The 16087-nt window shown below is 24.1% G+C and overlaps 1 protein-coding gene across 2 annotated transcripts; it reads left to right on the plus strand.

Annotated features, from left to right (window-relative positions):
- The first annotated feature begins 9684 nt into the window (after window positions 1–9684).
- On the plus strand, window positions 9685–15397 carry LOC145842598 (uncharacterized). 2 transcript variants are annotated; one of them, XM_082950067.1, is made up of 7 exons: window positions 9685–9810; window positions 10150–10507; window positions 11195–11256; window positions 12534–12628; window positions 12891–13009; window positions 13214–13343; window positions 14668–15397. In XM_082950067.1, exons 1-7 carry the CDS (start codon window positions 9731–9733, stop codon window positions 14796–14798), a joined length of 975 nt encoding a protein of 324 aa, XP_082806193.1. In that variant the 5' UTR covers window positions 9685–9730; the 3' UTR covers window positions 14799–15397. The 2 variants fall into 2 exon arrangements, with proteins under 2 accessions (XP_082806193.1, XP_082806194.1); XM_082950068.1 differs by having other exon boundaries at window positions 14660–14682.
- The last annotated feature ends 690 nt before the right edge of the window (window positions 15398–16087 follow it).

The following is a 16087-nucleotide window of genomic DNA, read 5'->3' on the forward strand; positions in this document are numbered from 1 at the left end:
AATTCATCATACCAGAGTCGACACCAAAATCTAAAAAAAAATCTCTATAAAACTGTAAAAAAAAGGATTTTTTTACGGTTTTTAAAAACGTTTTTATCTGTAACATGTATTAAATAAAAAAAATGATACTTTTTACTTAAACAAATTAATATTAAGTTTACTCAAAATGATACCAGTTTTTTGTAAAATAAGTGTATATACTAAAGGTAATTTTGTTCCAAAAATTAAAAATATTATTTAGTACATTGAACATTTTTTTAATGATTTTACAGTATATCAAACCAATAAACCAAAGTAAGTGATAAAAGATTTATTTGTTGATGTTTGCATTTATTTAATCTTAGTGAACAATCGATAATGGTTCTAAGCTATAAGATACATAATGATTATGTAATTATAGGTGTTTAAACTCGAAAAAAAAGCAAAGTTATAATAAGAAGAATAAAAACCTAAGTGGTTAAACTTTATAAAAAAAACAACTTTTACAGTAAATTCTTAAAATTCAAGTAGTTTTTAATCGTCGAGGTTTAGAAATCTGCTTTTAACTAGACGACTGAATACTTATAAAACAAGATAACTTTTACAAAAGAAACTGTAGTACTCAAACAGTTCTTAAAAGTGTTAATTATGATTTTAACTAAATAACTGGTATTGATTATAATGAGGAAAGATGATCTTAGGAAGATCTTATAAATATACAACAAATAAACGGTTGTTTTTAACAGCAGAAACTTATCTAATTAAAAATATTTTTTACGTAACACATAACGAAAAGTAATTAGTCTAGACTAGAGTGTTAGATATAATATTTTTTTGTTTAAGAAAGCGTTTTTAAAAAGAACTCTTAAATAATTTTTAGTGCTCTGTTCCTATTTAATTCTAATAAATTACTGTAATACTATAATAACACGCTGTAAAAAGTACCTATTTGGAGTTTAATTTAAGCAACATTAAAATGAAGCAATTCTCATACTTCACGTTCCAGAATTTAGTGTAGTATTACCAAGTATTCGAAGGTTTTTTTTCAATAGATAATATGTCTTATAAAGTTAAGTGTATACATAAAAAGTTGTACCTGCTTCTTCTAGAAGGTCTGAAGTTTCACAAAACAGTTTGTTTTTTAGTTTATAATTTTTAACTTACCTTAAATTACGTCACAAAAAAATAGTCATTTTTTTTCTAAAAAAGGATTTTGAAAACACTTGTATCGGCTAATTCTCTTATAAAGAGTCAAAAGTGGTTTTAAAAAATGGAATTAGCGTTTTTCACAAGGTATATAGTTTTGCAATTCAGTGTTTGATTTTTATTTTTTGACGTATTTTGTAAAAAAATGACGTCTTAAAAAAGGTCATTATTCGCCTTTAGAACATTTTATCGGCTAACTATTCTATAAAAAGTCAAAAAGGGTTTTCAAAAATGGTATGGGCGTCTTCCCCAAGGTTTGTAGTTTTAATAGTAAGTCTTTATTTTTTTTTTCATTAATTTTGTTCAAAAATGACATCACAAAAATAAATTCAACTTATAAACCTTTTATTAGCAAATTCTTTTACAAAAAATCAAAAATGGTCTTTAAAAATGGTTTGGACGTGTTTTTAAAGGTTTTTTATTTTCAATTTAGTTTTATGGATTTATATTACAGTATCTTTTTATTTTTAAGTGTGTATAATTAGTTCTTTTGTACCACCTTTATAAAACAAAGGTATATAAAGACATTTTACAATTTAAAAACAGGTGATTAAAACAGTGTGTATAACAGGTGAAATTTAAAGACAAAGAATGTTTATATAGTGATTAAATTAAAATAACTTAAGATGCTTTCAACACACTAGACGTCAACTCTTTGATGCCAAAAAACAAAAGAGAACCAATCTGTAAGCTTACATTGTTTTGAATAAGAAAAAAATTTAGATAATTTTGTGAGACATTCCAACCTAATAAGCTTATTTATTTTAAGATTATCACATAGTCGATGATAAATCAAAAAAAAATCTTCTTTTTATTTTTTATTTTTGCATCTCATTGGCAAATGAATAAATTGATGAATGAAAAAATGGCATATATAAATTTCCTTCTAACAGGTTCTATATATCTTCAAATAATAAAATTAAACTCAATATGAATTTGTTTTAGATTATTAAATCGAAAGGTGTTTTCAGCTTTTATAATATAGGACATATATCACTCGAGAGGAATTGTGAGTTGTAATTTTATTATTTAGATATACAAAATTTATCATTAATGTTTTGTTTAAGGCAAGTAGTTCGTTACAGTGACTTAATTTAGCTTTTTTGTATAAGTTTTATTACTTAAACTTATTTTTAAAGTAAAGTATTTTGTACCAGTTCATAATAAACACTTTCGTATATATGTTTCACTAATTTTACGAAAAAAGCTATGGAAGCAAAACAAGGAGAAAAGTATATTAGTTTTTTATAGTTAGTTTGTTCTTTATTCATTTTTTTCTTAATTTTTTTTTTTAATTTTTATATAGCTAGTAAAAAAATTATATTCACATGTTTTAAAGTAGAAAGTTATAAACACAGACCACAATTTTCAAAAATGTCCGATAAATTGGGGTGTTTATGTAATAGATTAAAGTGACAAAATTGAGAATTTCTTAAGATAGCCGATTAGTTTCATTGCATGTTAGTATTTAAAGAGTTTAGCTAAATTAACATTTGAAAACTAAAGTATTTTTATGGAAACAACAGGCGGCATCACAAATCAAAAAAGCGATTTTTTTATTGAAGAAATAAAGTTGAAAACAGATAAAATAGAACTTAAACAAGATAGGTTCGACATAGCTACAAATTTACTGCGAGATGGTTAATTATTACCATTTTCATTACGTATTATTTAACAAACTTCTTTAATAAATTTACTTTATGAACCTATTAAATATACTACATCATAAAACTAAAATCAAAAATTTTATAGTGTTTGACGAAACAATTTGCTATGAATGCAACCATACTGCTCTAGCCAGAAATAGTATTTAAAAAGTGCTTTGGGTTAGTTTAATAGTATACACTTACTATACAAAGCTTAGAAGGTTCTTTACAATGAAAACTATCTGCTTAAAAAAATAATTGTATTCTTCATTAGTTAGTTTTGAATGTATGTAGAGTTTTAAACATTACAATGTTCTAACAGATCAGTTGCAGCTATTGTGAAAGGAACTATCATTTTACTTGTCTGGGACCGTATCATATAGAGGCAATATTGCTGTTCTCTGTTGTAGTCATGTTAACCATTAACTTTTTGATTTTGTAGTTTATGTTATTTTAATTAGTTTTAGTCATGACTTTTTTTTCTTTTATGATTTCAATTATGTAACATGGTTATTAAAAATATATTTTTATTAAAATAAGTACTTGACATATGTAAAACATTAATTTATCAAAAAAAAGCCACATCTTTTATTTTATAGTTGTTATTAATTGTGAAAGGTTTTTTTTTCTATCTTTTCTTTGATTTTTTTTCTTTGATTCAAAAACTTTTAATTTTCAAACAACATTTTTTCTAATATAAACACTTGACTTTAGTATGACATAAATTTTAATCAGAGTAACTTCTTCTTTTTCAAATAGTATTAACTGTGAAACTTTCGTTTCTGTTTTAGTTTTAATAGATTGTCTAACAAACATTTTAAGTTTTGAAACAACGTGCTAATTTAAACATTGAAAATTAATAAAACACTTGAAGCGTTGTTCATGTTTTATAAATAAACTAAATTAATTTAATAATTACCAAATAAGCGACGGTTGAAATTTCAAAGTTGTATTCCTACAGTTAAACATTTAAATACGAGGTGTGTTAGCACTAGGTGTGTAGTTAAAACTATAGGATTTTATTTTGCGACGTCAAATATGAATATAATCAGAATAATTTTAGAAACAAAGACTGAACTGCAAAACTACAACCTCTTAGAAGACGCAATATCATTTAAATTACCACTTTTGACTCTTTTTAGAAGAATTAGCCGATACAAAGTTTTAAGGCAAAAAATGATTTTTTTTTGTAACAAACTACGTCAAAAATAAAAACTAATTTGCAAAACTACAGACTATGAGGAAAACGCCTATACAAATTTTAAAGACCAATTTTGATTCATTATAGGAAATTTTACCGATACAAGATTACATCAAATACTTAGCGAAATACACTAAATGCTGCAACGTTCATCCTTCAGTGTCTATGAATATGTTTATGCTAGAGATAGACTAAAAATGAAGTAAATGAAAAAAAAAGTTCAGTTTTTAATCATTGAGTAAAAAAAAACTTGATATACAAATCACTGCATGATCTGTCGTTAGCGGTAGTCTATGAAATGAATTATTTGTTTTAGTAGTAAAAGTTAAAAAAAAGAACTTTAGCAACAAATAGTTTAGGACCTAAACTTTAGGTGGTCGTTGTATATACTAATAAGTATAACTATTTAACAATATCAAGTTTTAAAAAGAACAAAATGAAAAGTTAACGAATTTTAAATCAAAATTTGTTTTTTTAATATTCTGTAGTTTGTTTTTTTGTTGCTAAAGTTTTACCAATTAATTATTATAAAATAAACTAACATTTTTACCAAAATAAATAAAATAAATTTAAACGGTTAGTTTTCATTATATCTAAACACATAACCTTAAATAATTTTTTTTTAAAGAGAAAAATCAAAATAAGTTAAAGTGTCCTCGCTGTTTAAGTTCTATGCAAACTTTCAGTTTATTAATCATATAATATTTAAAGCTTAACTAATATTTAGTTTAGATTTAAGGTTTTTTAAAATAAATAGCTTTAAAAATTTAGTTTAAGTTTGAAAGAGAAAAAAAAATATATATAAATGCTACCTTATATGGTTTATAATTTCTTTATTGTGGCTTACTACAGTAATCTGCGAACTAGTTAATCACTTCATAGGTATTAAGTGCCGGTATAGTACGCACATTCTAGCCGAAAAGCGCTGTGTTCAAGTTGCAACTTTATTACATTTTATTATATTTTAGAAAAAAAACCTGAATGTAGTGATACATGAGTATTATATTTTATAACATTTAATACTGTATTAGACTTAAGTAAACTAAAACTAAAGGAATAAGAAAGTAAATTATTAGTTTACAAGTTGTCTACCAAATCTAGTATTTAAGACAAATATTTTATTTACTTAGTAAAACAACAACATCGCAATTGATATTTACATACCAAGTAATTGAAATGTAAATGAAAAAATCTTAAAGTAAACTAGTTTTTTGTACAAACACTTTTAAATAAAAGCACAGTCAACGTTTCATATATCTTCATTTATTTAAAATCACAAAGTAAATTTATGTATTGTGCAAGTGTTAAAGGTACAACGATATACAAGATAGATTTAAAAACTTTGTGGGTTGAATGCAGATATAAACATATATACATAAATACTTACATATATATATATACATATATATATACATTTTAAACAAAAACTCATGACTTTTGTTATGTTTTCAACAAATGTGTTTTGTTTATGTTGAAAAACTTTTGTTTTGGGGGATTTTCTTTTATAGTCATTTGTAAACTTTAGTGGTTTTTTACATGTTTGTTTTATAATTAATATAGTTAATTTAAGTCAAAATTTTTTAGGTACACACAGTTGGGTACTCAATTTCGAGCTGTGTTCAAAGTGTGTACCTAGTTGGCAGGTTTAGTAAAGCTAGTTATATTTCAGTTATTTCAGCACCATACTATTATCCAAAACCATCTTTAAAAAAGCTTGTATATTTCAGTTTGCAAAAACATGTTCTGAAATTGTTGTCCCATATCACCTGAACTTGCGTTCTTATAACAATTTTTAAATTTAATTAAGTATCATATTGTTTGAAAGAACCAAATTTAAAAATCTAAAGTAGATTTAATAACCCTTAAATAAGTTTCAAAGTTGATAAAAATGTAGTTTGAAATTAATTGTTTTAAATTTTTATTTTATTTTATAAAAAAAAGTGATCTGATAGTGTAGGGGTCTAAAACCCATTAATGACATTGAAAGCTTTTTACTTTGAAAATTAAAAGTTTAAAACCCAGTGACCAACACATTTAAAGAAAATTCTTAATATTCTTTCAGATACTTTAAATCAATTATATTTATTAGTTAAAATATTCAAAAAATTATTCATTGCTCACTTATTTTTAGATTGTTTTACTTAATTGTTTTCTAACTTAACTTCTTTCTTCACACTAGGTCTACTGACTATCATTTCCATTAAAGTAAAAATAAGAACAATTTTTAGAATTAAGTTGATATAGTTTCAGGGTAGTCAGAATATTTTGAAATTCTATAAAATCTCAGGGAGACTCAAGAATTTAAAGCAAAATGAATTATCACATCAAACATTCCGCTAATATACATAGTACATCACTTATATTTTAAATAACTTCACTGCACAAGCAACAGCATCTGAGACAACTACCATTGTTGATACCGCAAACATCTCAATTTTGTTGATGATGGTCAAAAAAAAATATTGGCTAAATTTTAAAGGTAAGGTTTTCTATTGAGATATAAATTATAAGTCTAGGAAATCTCTAAGTGATTTTAGTACTGTGTCAGTAAAAAAAAAGAAAAATATGTATTTTTTTGGGCTGTGTACTTAATTCATTACAATTTAAGAGCACAGTAAACAAATTTCTTTGAGACTTGCATTTATAAAAATAGATTTTCTTCAACAGATGAGCATTCCTTTTTTAAGCTTTTTTAGCTTATTAGGATTTTAGTGAGTTTTTAAGTTGCATTACAAGTAAACATTTATTTTAACCAGTATTTATGTTGGCCATCATCATCAAAGTTGAGATGTTTTATGCCAATATGACAATAAATAATAAACTTTACCACATGGCCATCAATAAGAGCACTCAAGACAATTTATGACTGGATGCTGTTATTGATGGTTGTGTGGTAAAGTTTGTTATTTATTATAAGTAAACATTTCTCAGGGTTTTAACCTTCAAAATTTTCTCATGCTTAGTGGTTTTAAATGAAGAAATTTTGAACTTATAAGTTTTTGCCAAATAATATGTCATTAAAACTTTTAAACTTAGAGTTATTTAACATCTAACGTTTTGACTGGAAAGCATTTATAATTTTAAGAGACAGTAGGATTGATGTTTATTAACCTATTTAAAATGTTCAAATATAATTTTATTAAGATATAAATTCTACTGAGTAGCTTGTTTTAAATTTAAAAATACGTTTTTGATATTTGATTGTTTTAAATTGGAATAAAAAGTTTGCTTGTGGCAACTTTGAATTGTGAGTATTAACAAATATTTCAAGTATTTAAATTAATTATGTTTTATTTTAATGAATAAAAATATAATATGAGGTTTATTTTTTGGGTTTTTCATGTACTTAGAATAAACAGCTTTTTGTTATTTATTTTATAATAGTTTAGTTAATTTGTTTTTAAATTATAAATAAATTTTAACAAAAATTTAGAGTATTTGCCACATATATATATTTTGTGATTTTTTATTGTGAAGTCTGTTGATGGTAAAAGAGACACTAAAAGTGTCCTATTCCTGTATGCAGAACATGCAACAACTAATAATGATTAACAATTGTAAACTATAAGACATACAAAAGAAGCAAATGTGTGACTGCAAAAAACAAGAGTGTCTGGTCAATGGGAAATGTCTAATAGAAAGTTTAATTTATAGAGCAACTGCAAAATCTGAAAATTTTACCAAATTTTTTGTTGGCTCTACAGGATTATCATTCAAAGGTCACTACACAAATCACAAGTACAGTTTTAACATGAAAAAAATGTCAATGCTGCAACTTTGTTTTACATATTGAAGCATAAGAATAATCAAACTAGTTATAAAGTTTATCGGGAAATACTAGCAAGATCAATAATAATTACAGTTTGTAAAATGGGTGTAAATTATGTAACACAGAAAAAATATAAGTTGTAAACAATAATAAATTTAAGTTTTCAAATAAATGGTATGACAATTAAAAAGTGGCTGTTTGCATCTTTGTTAACTATTTATATAAAAACATTCTTGATAGTGTTGTTTAAAATGTACTATTTCAAAATTTTTTATAGTTTATGTTGGTAAATTTTTAAATTTCTATAGTTATGTTATTCTACTTATAAGACTGCTTTTTAATTAATAGAATACCTTGTTGAAAGAAGCATTAAGAGTGCTGAAACAGCTGTCCAAGGCAAATTTTAAGTTTTTATATTAAACTTATACAAAAATAACGTATAAGTTTTAGAATTATATTTAATAAATAATAAACTTAATATCTCAATTTTCTTTGAGCCCATTTGAAAGCACTTTGAAATATTTTTTTTCTAAGTATAAAATACAAGAAATCATTACATTTGTACTGTTTTTTTGCACTTTACACTTTTAAATTAGTTATAGAATTTGATTACTTATAGAAAATGAGAAATTCTGATACCCATGGCATAATTAAATCTTTTATGAACTTGTACAGTTTTTATATTGATATAAAGAGCTTTTCTGTTTGGCCTATAACTCAAAAACCAAAAAGTCTTTCTATACACTAGGTCTTTTAACCAGAACTTTTGAGCATTAATTTCTTCATTGCATTCATGGTTTATTATTTCCTTCTGACTTAATTAATATTAAGATATATTCCAAGTTTGCCACCTACTTGATACTCAGATTAGTTCAGATTTTTCGAAACAGCTTAAAAACTCAGCTCAGATTATTATTTCAATAAGCTTATTTTTTTTTATATTAAAAACTCTAAAATATTTAAACATAGGATTTTGTATGGATTTTGTATGACTATTAAATACAACATACTTATTTTACTTAATGAAAAATGTCATTCTTTAATTTAATATTTCAAAAAATTCTTTTATAAAAAAAAGTTTTGTTCTTTAATTTAGTTTTGTTTTACAAAATTAAAGCAAACATATATTATATGAAGACATTAACACTTAATTTACATTTAGAAGATGTAGTTTTAAAACTAAAAAAGATTATTATAAAGCTTGAAGCTGTTTTTGATAAATCTATGTAAGAAATTTCTTTGTTTTTAATTAATTAAAATGCTTAGTTTTATAAATTTAATTTAGTTTGTAAAATAATTATTTTGATAAAATTTAAAGATTTAAAAAAGTTTTTTTTTGATATATTTTATTAAATGTTCTAACACTGTTTGAAATGATAAACGTTTAAAGTTGATTAAAACTTAACTATAAAATAATCAAATAATTATACTAAAAGCTAATTAAGAAACGCTTGTTAATTAGCACTAACATACATTCTTTTAGCTAATGAATAAATTTTCATTTTTCTTAAGAAAAAGTAATAAGTTAAATTATCAAACTGTTTTTAAACATTACTAGTAATGATCTTGTATTTTTCTCCACAAATTTAAATTAAGAGATTTAACAATTAAACCTAAAATAAACCAGAGGTATACACAATGTTCAACTACCTTATTATCTGTGAATTAATTTGAGTGAGCCTTAAGCTGTATAAATTGTGATAAAGAAATAATTGTTAGTTAAAAAATATATTTTTATACAAATGCTTTGAGAAAGTTGTAGTTTCAAATAAAACTGATATAGTATTAAATAACATGAAAATGTTTTATTATTAAATTAAACAACATCACATATATTAATTTTTGTTTGATTAATTTTGTAGTTTTTATTAATTTATGAATGAAAAATATCTACATAAATAACGAGCTTAAACAAAAGTAATTTAGTGTATGATGGATGTTTATAAAGAAACAAGCTATGAAAAAAATATAGCTGAATTTCAAGATGATGCTTATTTAGAGTACAGACAGTAAGTCTTTTCTACTATTGTAGCGTTTTTCTACTAGTAAAATATCAACAGTAATTTTAGACTTAGCAATAAAAATGACATTGTTTTATTACATTTCAGTATTAGTTTATGAGTTTAAATACTTTATTAAACTTATTTATTAGATAAAAGTTTTCATAAAAATTAAAAGTTGAAAAAATAAAGTAAAGTAAATAGTGAGAAGAATATAAATTTCTTACAAATCTTTATTTATTAATAACCATATAGATAAAAAGTACTTATATTGACCTTTAGATACTTACTATATTATTTTAGTTTAGATTTTTTCAAAGCTTTTTACTGAAATTTTATTTCAACCAGGAGAGTTCTCGATGAAATAGAAGACGACTTGAAGAAGAAAATCGAAAAAGAAGAAGACAAACAAGTTGAAGAAGAGTTTGTTTCGGAGCAGATGGCCTTCCTGCACGCTTCAACTTCACTGCCTGCGGAAGGGCAGCACACGCTGCTGAAATCCACATCGGAAACCCACATCAAGGGGCAGGGAGAAGTAGGAGGGGTGGGGCGCGTCAAGTCTCTCACCACGTGGTCTTCCTTCGACGAGCACATCGAAAAGGCCAGCCTGGTCTCTTCAAAAGCCAGCAGTCTTGACAATTACAAGCAGTCCACTTCAACTATGCCCTCCTCTTATAACAAAAGAAAGAAAAGAAGAAGCTCACAGGTAAAAAAAAAAATAATTAATTATAACTTTGTTATCACAGAAAAATACAAGTATAGTTTTACAGTTCGAAAATTTGTTTTATAAGTATTAGTAAAAATTACAACTTTAGTTTAAAAAAAGAGTAGAAACTTATATATATCATTAAGTCACAAAAAGAAAACTAGTTATAATTGTTTAATTTTTTTTTTGAAAACTATTGAAAATATAATGCTAAATTGATGTAAAACATTAATTTTTTAATTATAGTTTGGTTTTTCTGTTAAGATAAATTCAAATAAATCAGTATTTACACACACAATATCACTATATATGACTAGTTTTAAAAGGTTGTATTGTATATTTTATAGATTATATCATTAGATTTTAAGTTTGAGTAATTGACAAAGAAAGTTTTTTTTTCTTTGAACAAAAAAGCTGATACCATAAAAAAACATATTAAAAATACTACAAATTTTGAAGTTTTTTTAAGTTTTGAAATAAAGAAAGTATAATTTGAATGAATAAAAATACGATTCTAACTCTCTATAAATTGAGTAAGATTAATGAAAACTGACAAATTCTATGGTTTAGATGTATCATGTTATTGGTTATGTTAAATTATTATGTTTAAACTGATTTTAAATTTGTTTTTATTGGATTTTTTTTAAACTTACTGTTTTACTTAATATAATTAAACAACTTTTCTAGAGAAGAAACTATGACTTGAAATCAGAATTAGACAATTTGAAGCCATATAAACCAATGAAAAGGTAAGACAAAGTTATCATTTGCAGTAATATTAGTTCAAAATTTATTTATGACTTTGAAGATGTTGGAACAACAAGCTTAAACTTTATATTTTTTAAGAAAAACTTTGTCCTTTATACCACTATTTTTGATCAATATAAATATAAAAAAAAATTAAAACATTATAATTTTATATAAAACTTAAATGTTGTTAGTCAATTTTATAATTTGCCTTAATACTGTATGAAGTTATTAAAGCTTTATTGTTAATTGTTTACAAATTATGTTTTATACAAGGAAACTGCTTATGTATTAAATAGTTTTATTATTGTAACTAAACAAAAATGTTTAATATACTTCCAATTCACATTCATCTTTTTCTTCTATTTTATTAACTAACTTTTTATGTTTTAGCTTTATTTCTTAATTTAAGTTTTTATTTTATATATTAGTCATAAAACTTAAATTACTTACTTTAAATAGCTTTTACCATAAACATAATCAAGTTTTTAATAACTTAACGTTTTCAAAATTTAAAGATAAAATCAAATTTTTATGTAAGTTTAATCAAGCTCTAACTTTTTTGTCTTTTTGTTTTCAAGAAAAGTCAAGTTCTCCTTTCGTTTGTAATTGCTAGAAAATAGCTCTTAAAATTTCAATTAACTTACCTTTGTGATTATAGCTTACAAAAACTTGTGAAAACCTCAACTTTCTCTGTATTCTCTTATAATACTGCGTAAAAAACTAAAAACAAAATAAGTACGCCTTTGTATTATCAAAAAAAGACTTGTCTGTTTTTATTTGTATCATATAAAGCAATTTTATTTTTTTATACATTTTTTCTTTTAAATACTACACGTTTTACGTAGTTATTTTGTGAATTAATATTTTGTTGATAGAAACTCTTATATTAATCTTTACTGATGATTAGGTTTACATATTTTTTGTAAATTTATATAGTTTTTTACAGAATTAGTTTGAAATGTATTCTGTTAATAAAAGTTAACGACGTTTCAACTGCTATAAATTGCACAGCTCTACAAACTTTTTGTAAATTATTTCAAGAATTTATAGAAATTCAGCAGATCTGTGCTAGTTATAGAAACGTTGTTAATTTTAAATAATTTGAGTGTTAGTAAAGTTGTGTTATTATAATCAAACGAAATCGTTCCATTTAGATGTTTTTATTAGCATAGGTGATGATGGTGATCGCGTTTAAGTATCTATTTTTTTAATTATTGTTTAAAAGCATATTTCAAATGGATGTTTGTTAAATTTATTAAATTAATTTTTTTGATAGTTGGTCGGAACGAAAGAATTCATCGAGCAATCAGAGTTTGAAGATTTGTTACGTGAACAACACATCGTCGTCAGACGAAGAGAACAACGATTCGAGTTTGTTGCAGTTTATATTTTATCAAAATAAGTAAGCGAGCAGTAAGTTCTAAACAAAAAGTGTATAATGTCCGAAAAATTAAGAACACAATAGTTCTTGATACTGATTATTTAAAACAGAAGCTACTATAATTAAGTTATTAAGTTAAGACAAGTTTAAAATATTTTATATTAATGTTTATAAACGATGCTAAGTATTTTTTTAAACTGAATTTTTATTTAATAAATTTTTAAAATTTAATAGTAACCCAAAACTCACCAGGTGATATCAACAATGTCGAAATGGAGGCAAGATTGCAGCTAGCTGAAGCCAGAATTTCTGCTAAATTAAAAGCAGAAGAAGAAAACACAAGTATTCCTCAAACCATCGCCTATAAAATTGTGAGTTTAAAAATAACGTTTCACGCAAAAGATAATTTTCTAGAAAAGTTGATGTAAAAAATTTCAGTTTAACACTTATAATTGACTGTAACTAGAAATATTAATAACTTTACTGTACATTTCGGCTTTGACTGTTGTAGTTTGTTAGTGTTTACCTAAGTACTATACATTTATGAAAATATTGTAATAACATGTTTGTATCAGCTGAAAGTCAGTCTTCCCGATGAAATGAACAGGAAACTGGTGGATTTGAAGCTGAACGAGGAAGATTTGAACGAGATGAGGTTGGGTCAGCTGCAGCTTGTCCTCAACGATATGATGAGCAGAAAACAAGGTGGTTTTGTTTAGATAATCTTTCTTAACCAACATTTTCCTTATTTGTTTGTAAAAGTTACACGAGCACCTTTTTTTGTTGTATGGTACTTAAAACAAAAGTCTTTAGATTATAATAGATACTTTAACTTTTTACAAAGTTTACTGTTTTTTTTGACTTATTTGTAAATTTAACCTAACTAAGTAAAATAAAGTGTTAATATTTACCAAAAATCTTTTAAAAATAAATAGAGATATAAAAAATTAAAATAGTACTTTCATTAATCATTAAAAAATACTTGCAAACTATGAGAAATACTTAAAAAACGACAGGACATACTGACAACTTAAATATCCAATTAAGTCAATTATACAACAATTAGCAGCGATTTCTAGTGAATAAAAATTATAAAAAATATATGACTTTTAAACTAACAATGCATTTCTTTAAATTATTAGTGGTCTGTTTACCCTATTATAAAAGTTTTCTTATAAATAATGTAGTATATCTAATCTATTTGGAACCCTGTATGTATATGATTTGTACAATTTTTAAAACTAAATATTTGCTTAATAAAACTTTATATAAAATTTATTGATTAGTATATAGCTTGTTACTATTTTTATCACTCAAAGTTATAACATGTAGATAAGATTAAAACTTATTCTATAGATAAATGATAAGAGTCATTTATCAATTTAATCAAGTTGTTGTAGTCTAAAACTATATTTGTTAAACATTAACTAATATTTTGTCACTATAAAGTTTTTGTTTCAATTAAAAAATATAAACAGCAAATTTTTAAGGGTTTTTAAAATTTGTAAGTTGTTTAGAAGTTTTTATTTATAGTTTTAAAAATACAGTTATTTTAATTAGTCTTTGTATTATAAAGTAGTAAATGTTGTAAACATATAAACAACCTACAGTTTTTATTGCATTAATAAGTTCAAGTTTGTTGAGCTACAATCTATGTTAGTGTTTAAAAAAGTCATAACATCGTTATTCAACTTAAAACATGTACTTTATCGTTTTTTTATGTTTCTTTATCAACCGAGTAAACAAAATTTTTAAAGTTTGTTGCCCCATTCTAACAATTCTAGATTCCGAAACATGGAAAAACACTTATAAGTGAAAATCACGCAGTTTTCACTGCTTGTACGTGCATAAGTAAAATATGACGGTTGATAAATTTTTATAATATATTTTATAGCTTAGTGAAACACAACAGTAGTTGGTAAGTGTGTTATGAAAATGTTTCTTTTAGTTGCAATGTATTTGTCGACATTTTTTATTTAAATTTTACCCCAAAAAGTATTGTGACGTCATTTAACGAAAAGTTACGCAGCGCTGAGCAACAAACTGGTGGAGATGCTGATCTTGCGAGACCAGCTCAAAATAGAGAACGAGGCCAAGCTGGTCGATGTGGAAGACATAAAAGTCATCATGGAGGCCGTCGGGCCGGAAACTTCAGTTTGACTACTTTTGTATATTCAGCATATATTGTTCTTCCAGATTGTATTAGTACTTGTTTAAATTTTTATGAGTTGCAAAATACCTGAGTACTTTGAAATTGTTTTATGTTGAGGTTGTTTTGTAAGTTTTTATTTATGTGAGTAAAATTCATATGAGCATACAATTCTAAACTGTAGATGATTTTTTTTGAAATAGGCAGATATTGTTTTTGAATTTGCTGTAGTTTTAGAAAAAAGTTATAGTTTTGCTTGTTTTCAAATTTATTTTTTTTGACAGAATTACTTTACTCTTAATTTAAACACTTGTTTTTTTTAAATGAAATTGGTAGGACTTTTTATAACATTAAAGGTAAAATTAAAACTGCTTTTAGTTAACTCTCTGTAAAATACGTTCATTCGGCTTAATTTAATAGCTTTCATAGAAATATTCTACTATTAATCGACAAAATATGTCTTAAATTTAGATAAAATTTATATTTAAAAAAATTTTTTTTTGGTTTTTTAGGTCTAACAACACTCTAATATGAATATTTTTATTAAGTTTCATTTTTTTAAATATGCTACCCTAATACTGAACTAAATTGTTTTGCAATCATGTACTATATTTCTCTGAACTTTTTGTCCTAGAATTTAACAGAAAATGTGCTAAAAAACTATTTATAACAAGTTTAATTATTTTTTTTTGTAAAAACAAATGTTGTTATGTTTATATATACATTTTTTTAAATAGCACATTTACTAATTTTAACGTTTTTATAATAGAACTTATAAACTTTTATTTTGATTTTAGCAACTTTTGACTTTTTAATTTTTATTGAACTATAAAAAGGTACACTTCAAAAATCTTCTTTCTTAATCATTCATATTTTCTTACACTTCTATATGGTACCTTGCCAATTAATAAATATAATAATGAAATTGACATATTTGTTTATTTGTATTGTAAATTTACTTGTTTTAAGTTTTGTTTTTGAAACTCAAATAATAGTTATAACCTGCTTGTTTTAGCTTTTTTATACAAAGTAATTTTGATATATATACTTTTTATAGTATATATATAATAATAGTTCTATAAAACTTTTTTTTTAGTTTCAAACTAAGTTTATTTTAAATCGTTTTCAGTTTATTTTATCTCTACTTTTCAAGGCCATAGGGGGTTCAACGTTTAATTCCAAAAAAATAATTGGCCTTTAAACAAAGGCTAAAGTTATATACTACAAGAATATACAGTATAATATATTATATAAATTAACAATTTAAAAAACATAATTAACTTTTGAGATATATTGGTTT

The sequence above is a fragment of the Thalia democratica genome, chromosome 8 (assembly GCF_965202585.1).
Source record: "Thalia democratica chromosome 8, ktThaDemo2.hap1.1, whole genome shotgun sequence".
NCBI classification, from domain to species: domain Eukaryota; kingdom Metazoa; phylum Chordata; class Thaliacea; order Salpida; family Salpidae; genus Thalia; species Thalia democratica.

Excerpts from the sequence above, each read along its gene's own strand:
- LOC145842598 (XM_082950067.1), top strand. The coding sequence starts at position 9,731 with ATGATGGATGTTTATAAAGAAACAAGCTATGAAAAAAATATAGCTGAA. Across the intron at positions 11,257-12,533 it reads CCATATAAACCAATGAAAAG|TTGGTCGGAACGAAAGAATT; the intron begins GTAAGACAAAGT and ends TTTTTTTGATAG. Across the intron at positions 13,344-14,667 it reads TATGATGAGCAGAAAACAAG|CGCTGAGCAACAAACTGGTG; the intron begins GTGGTTTTGTTT and ends AAAGTTACGCAG.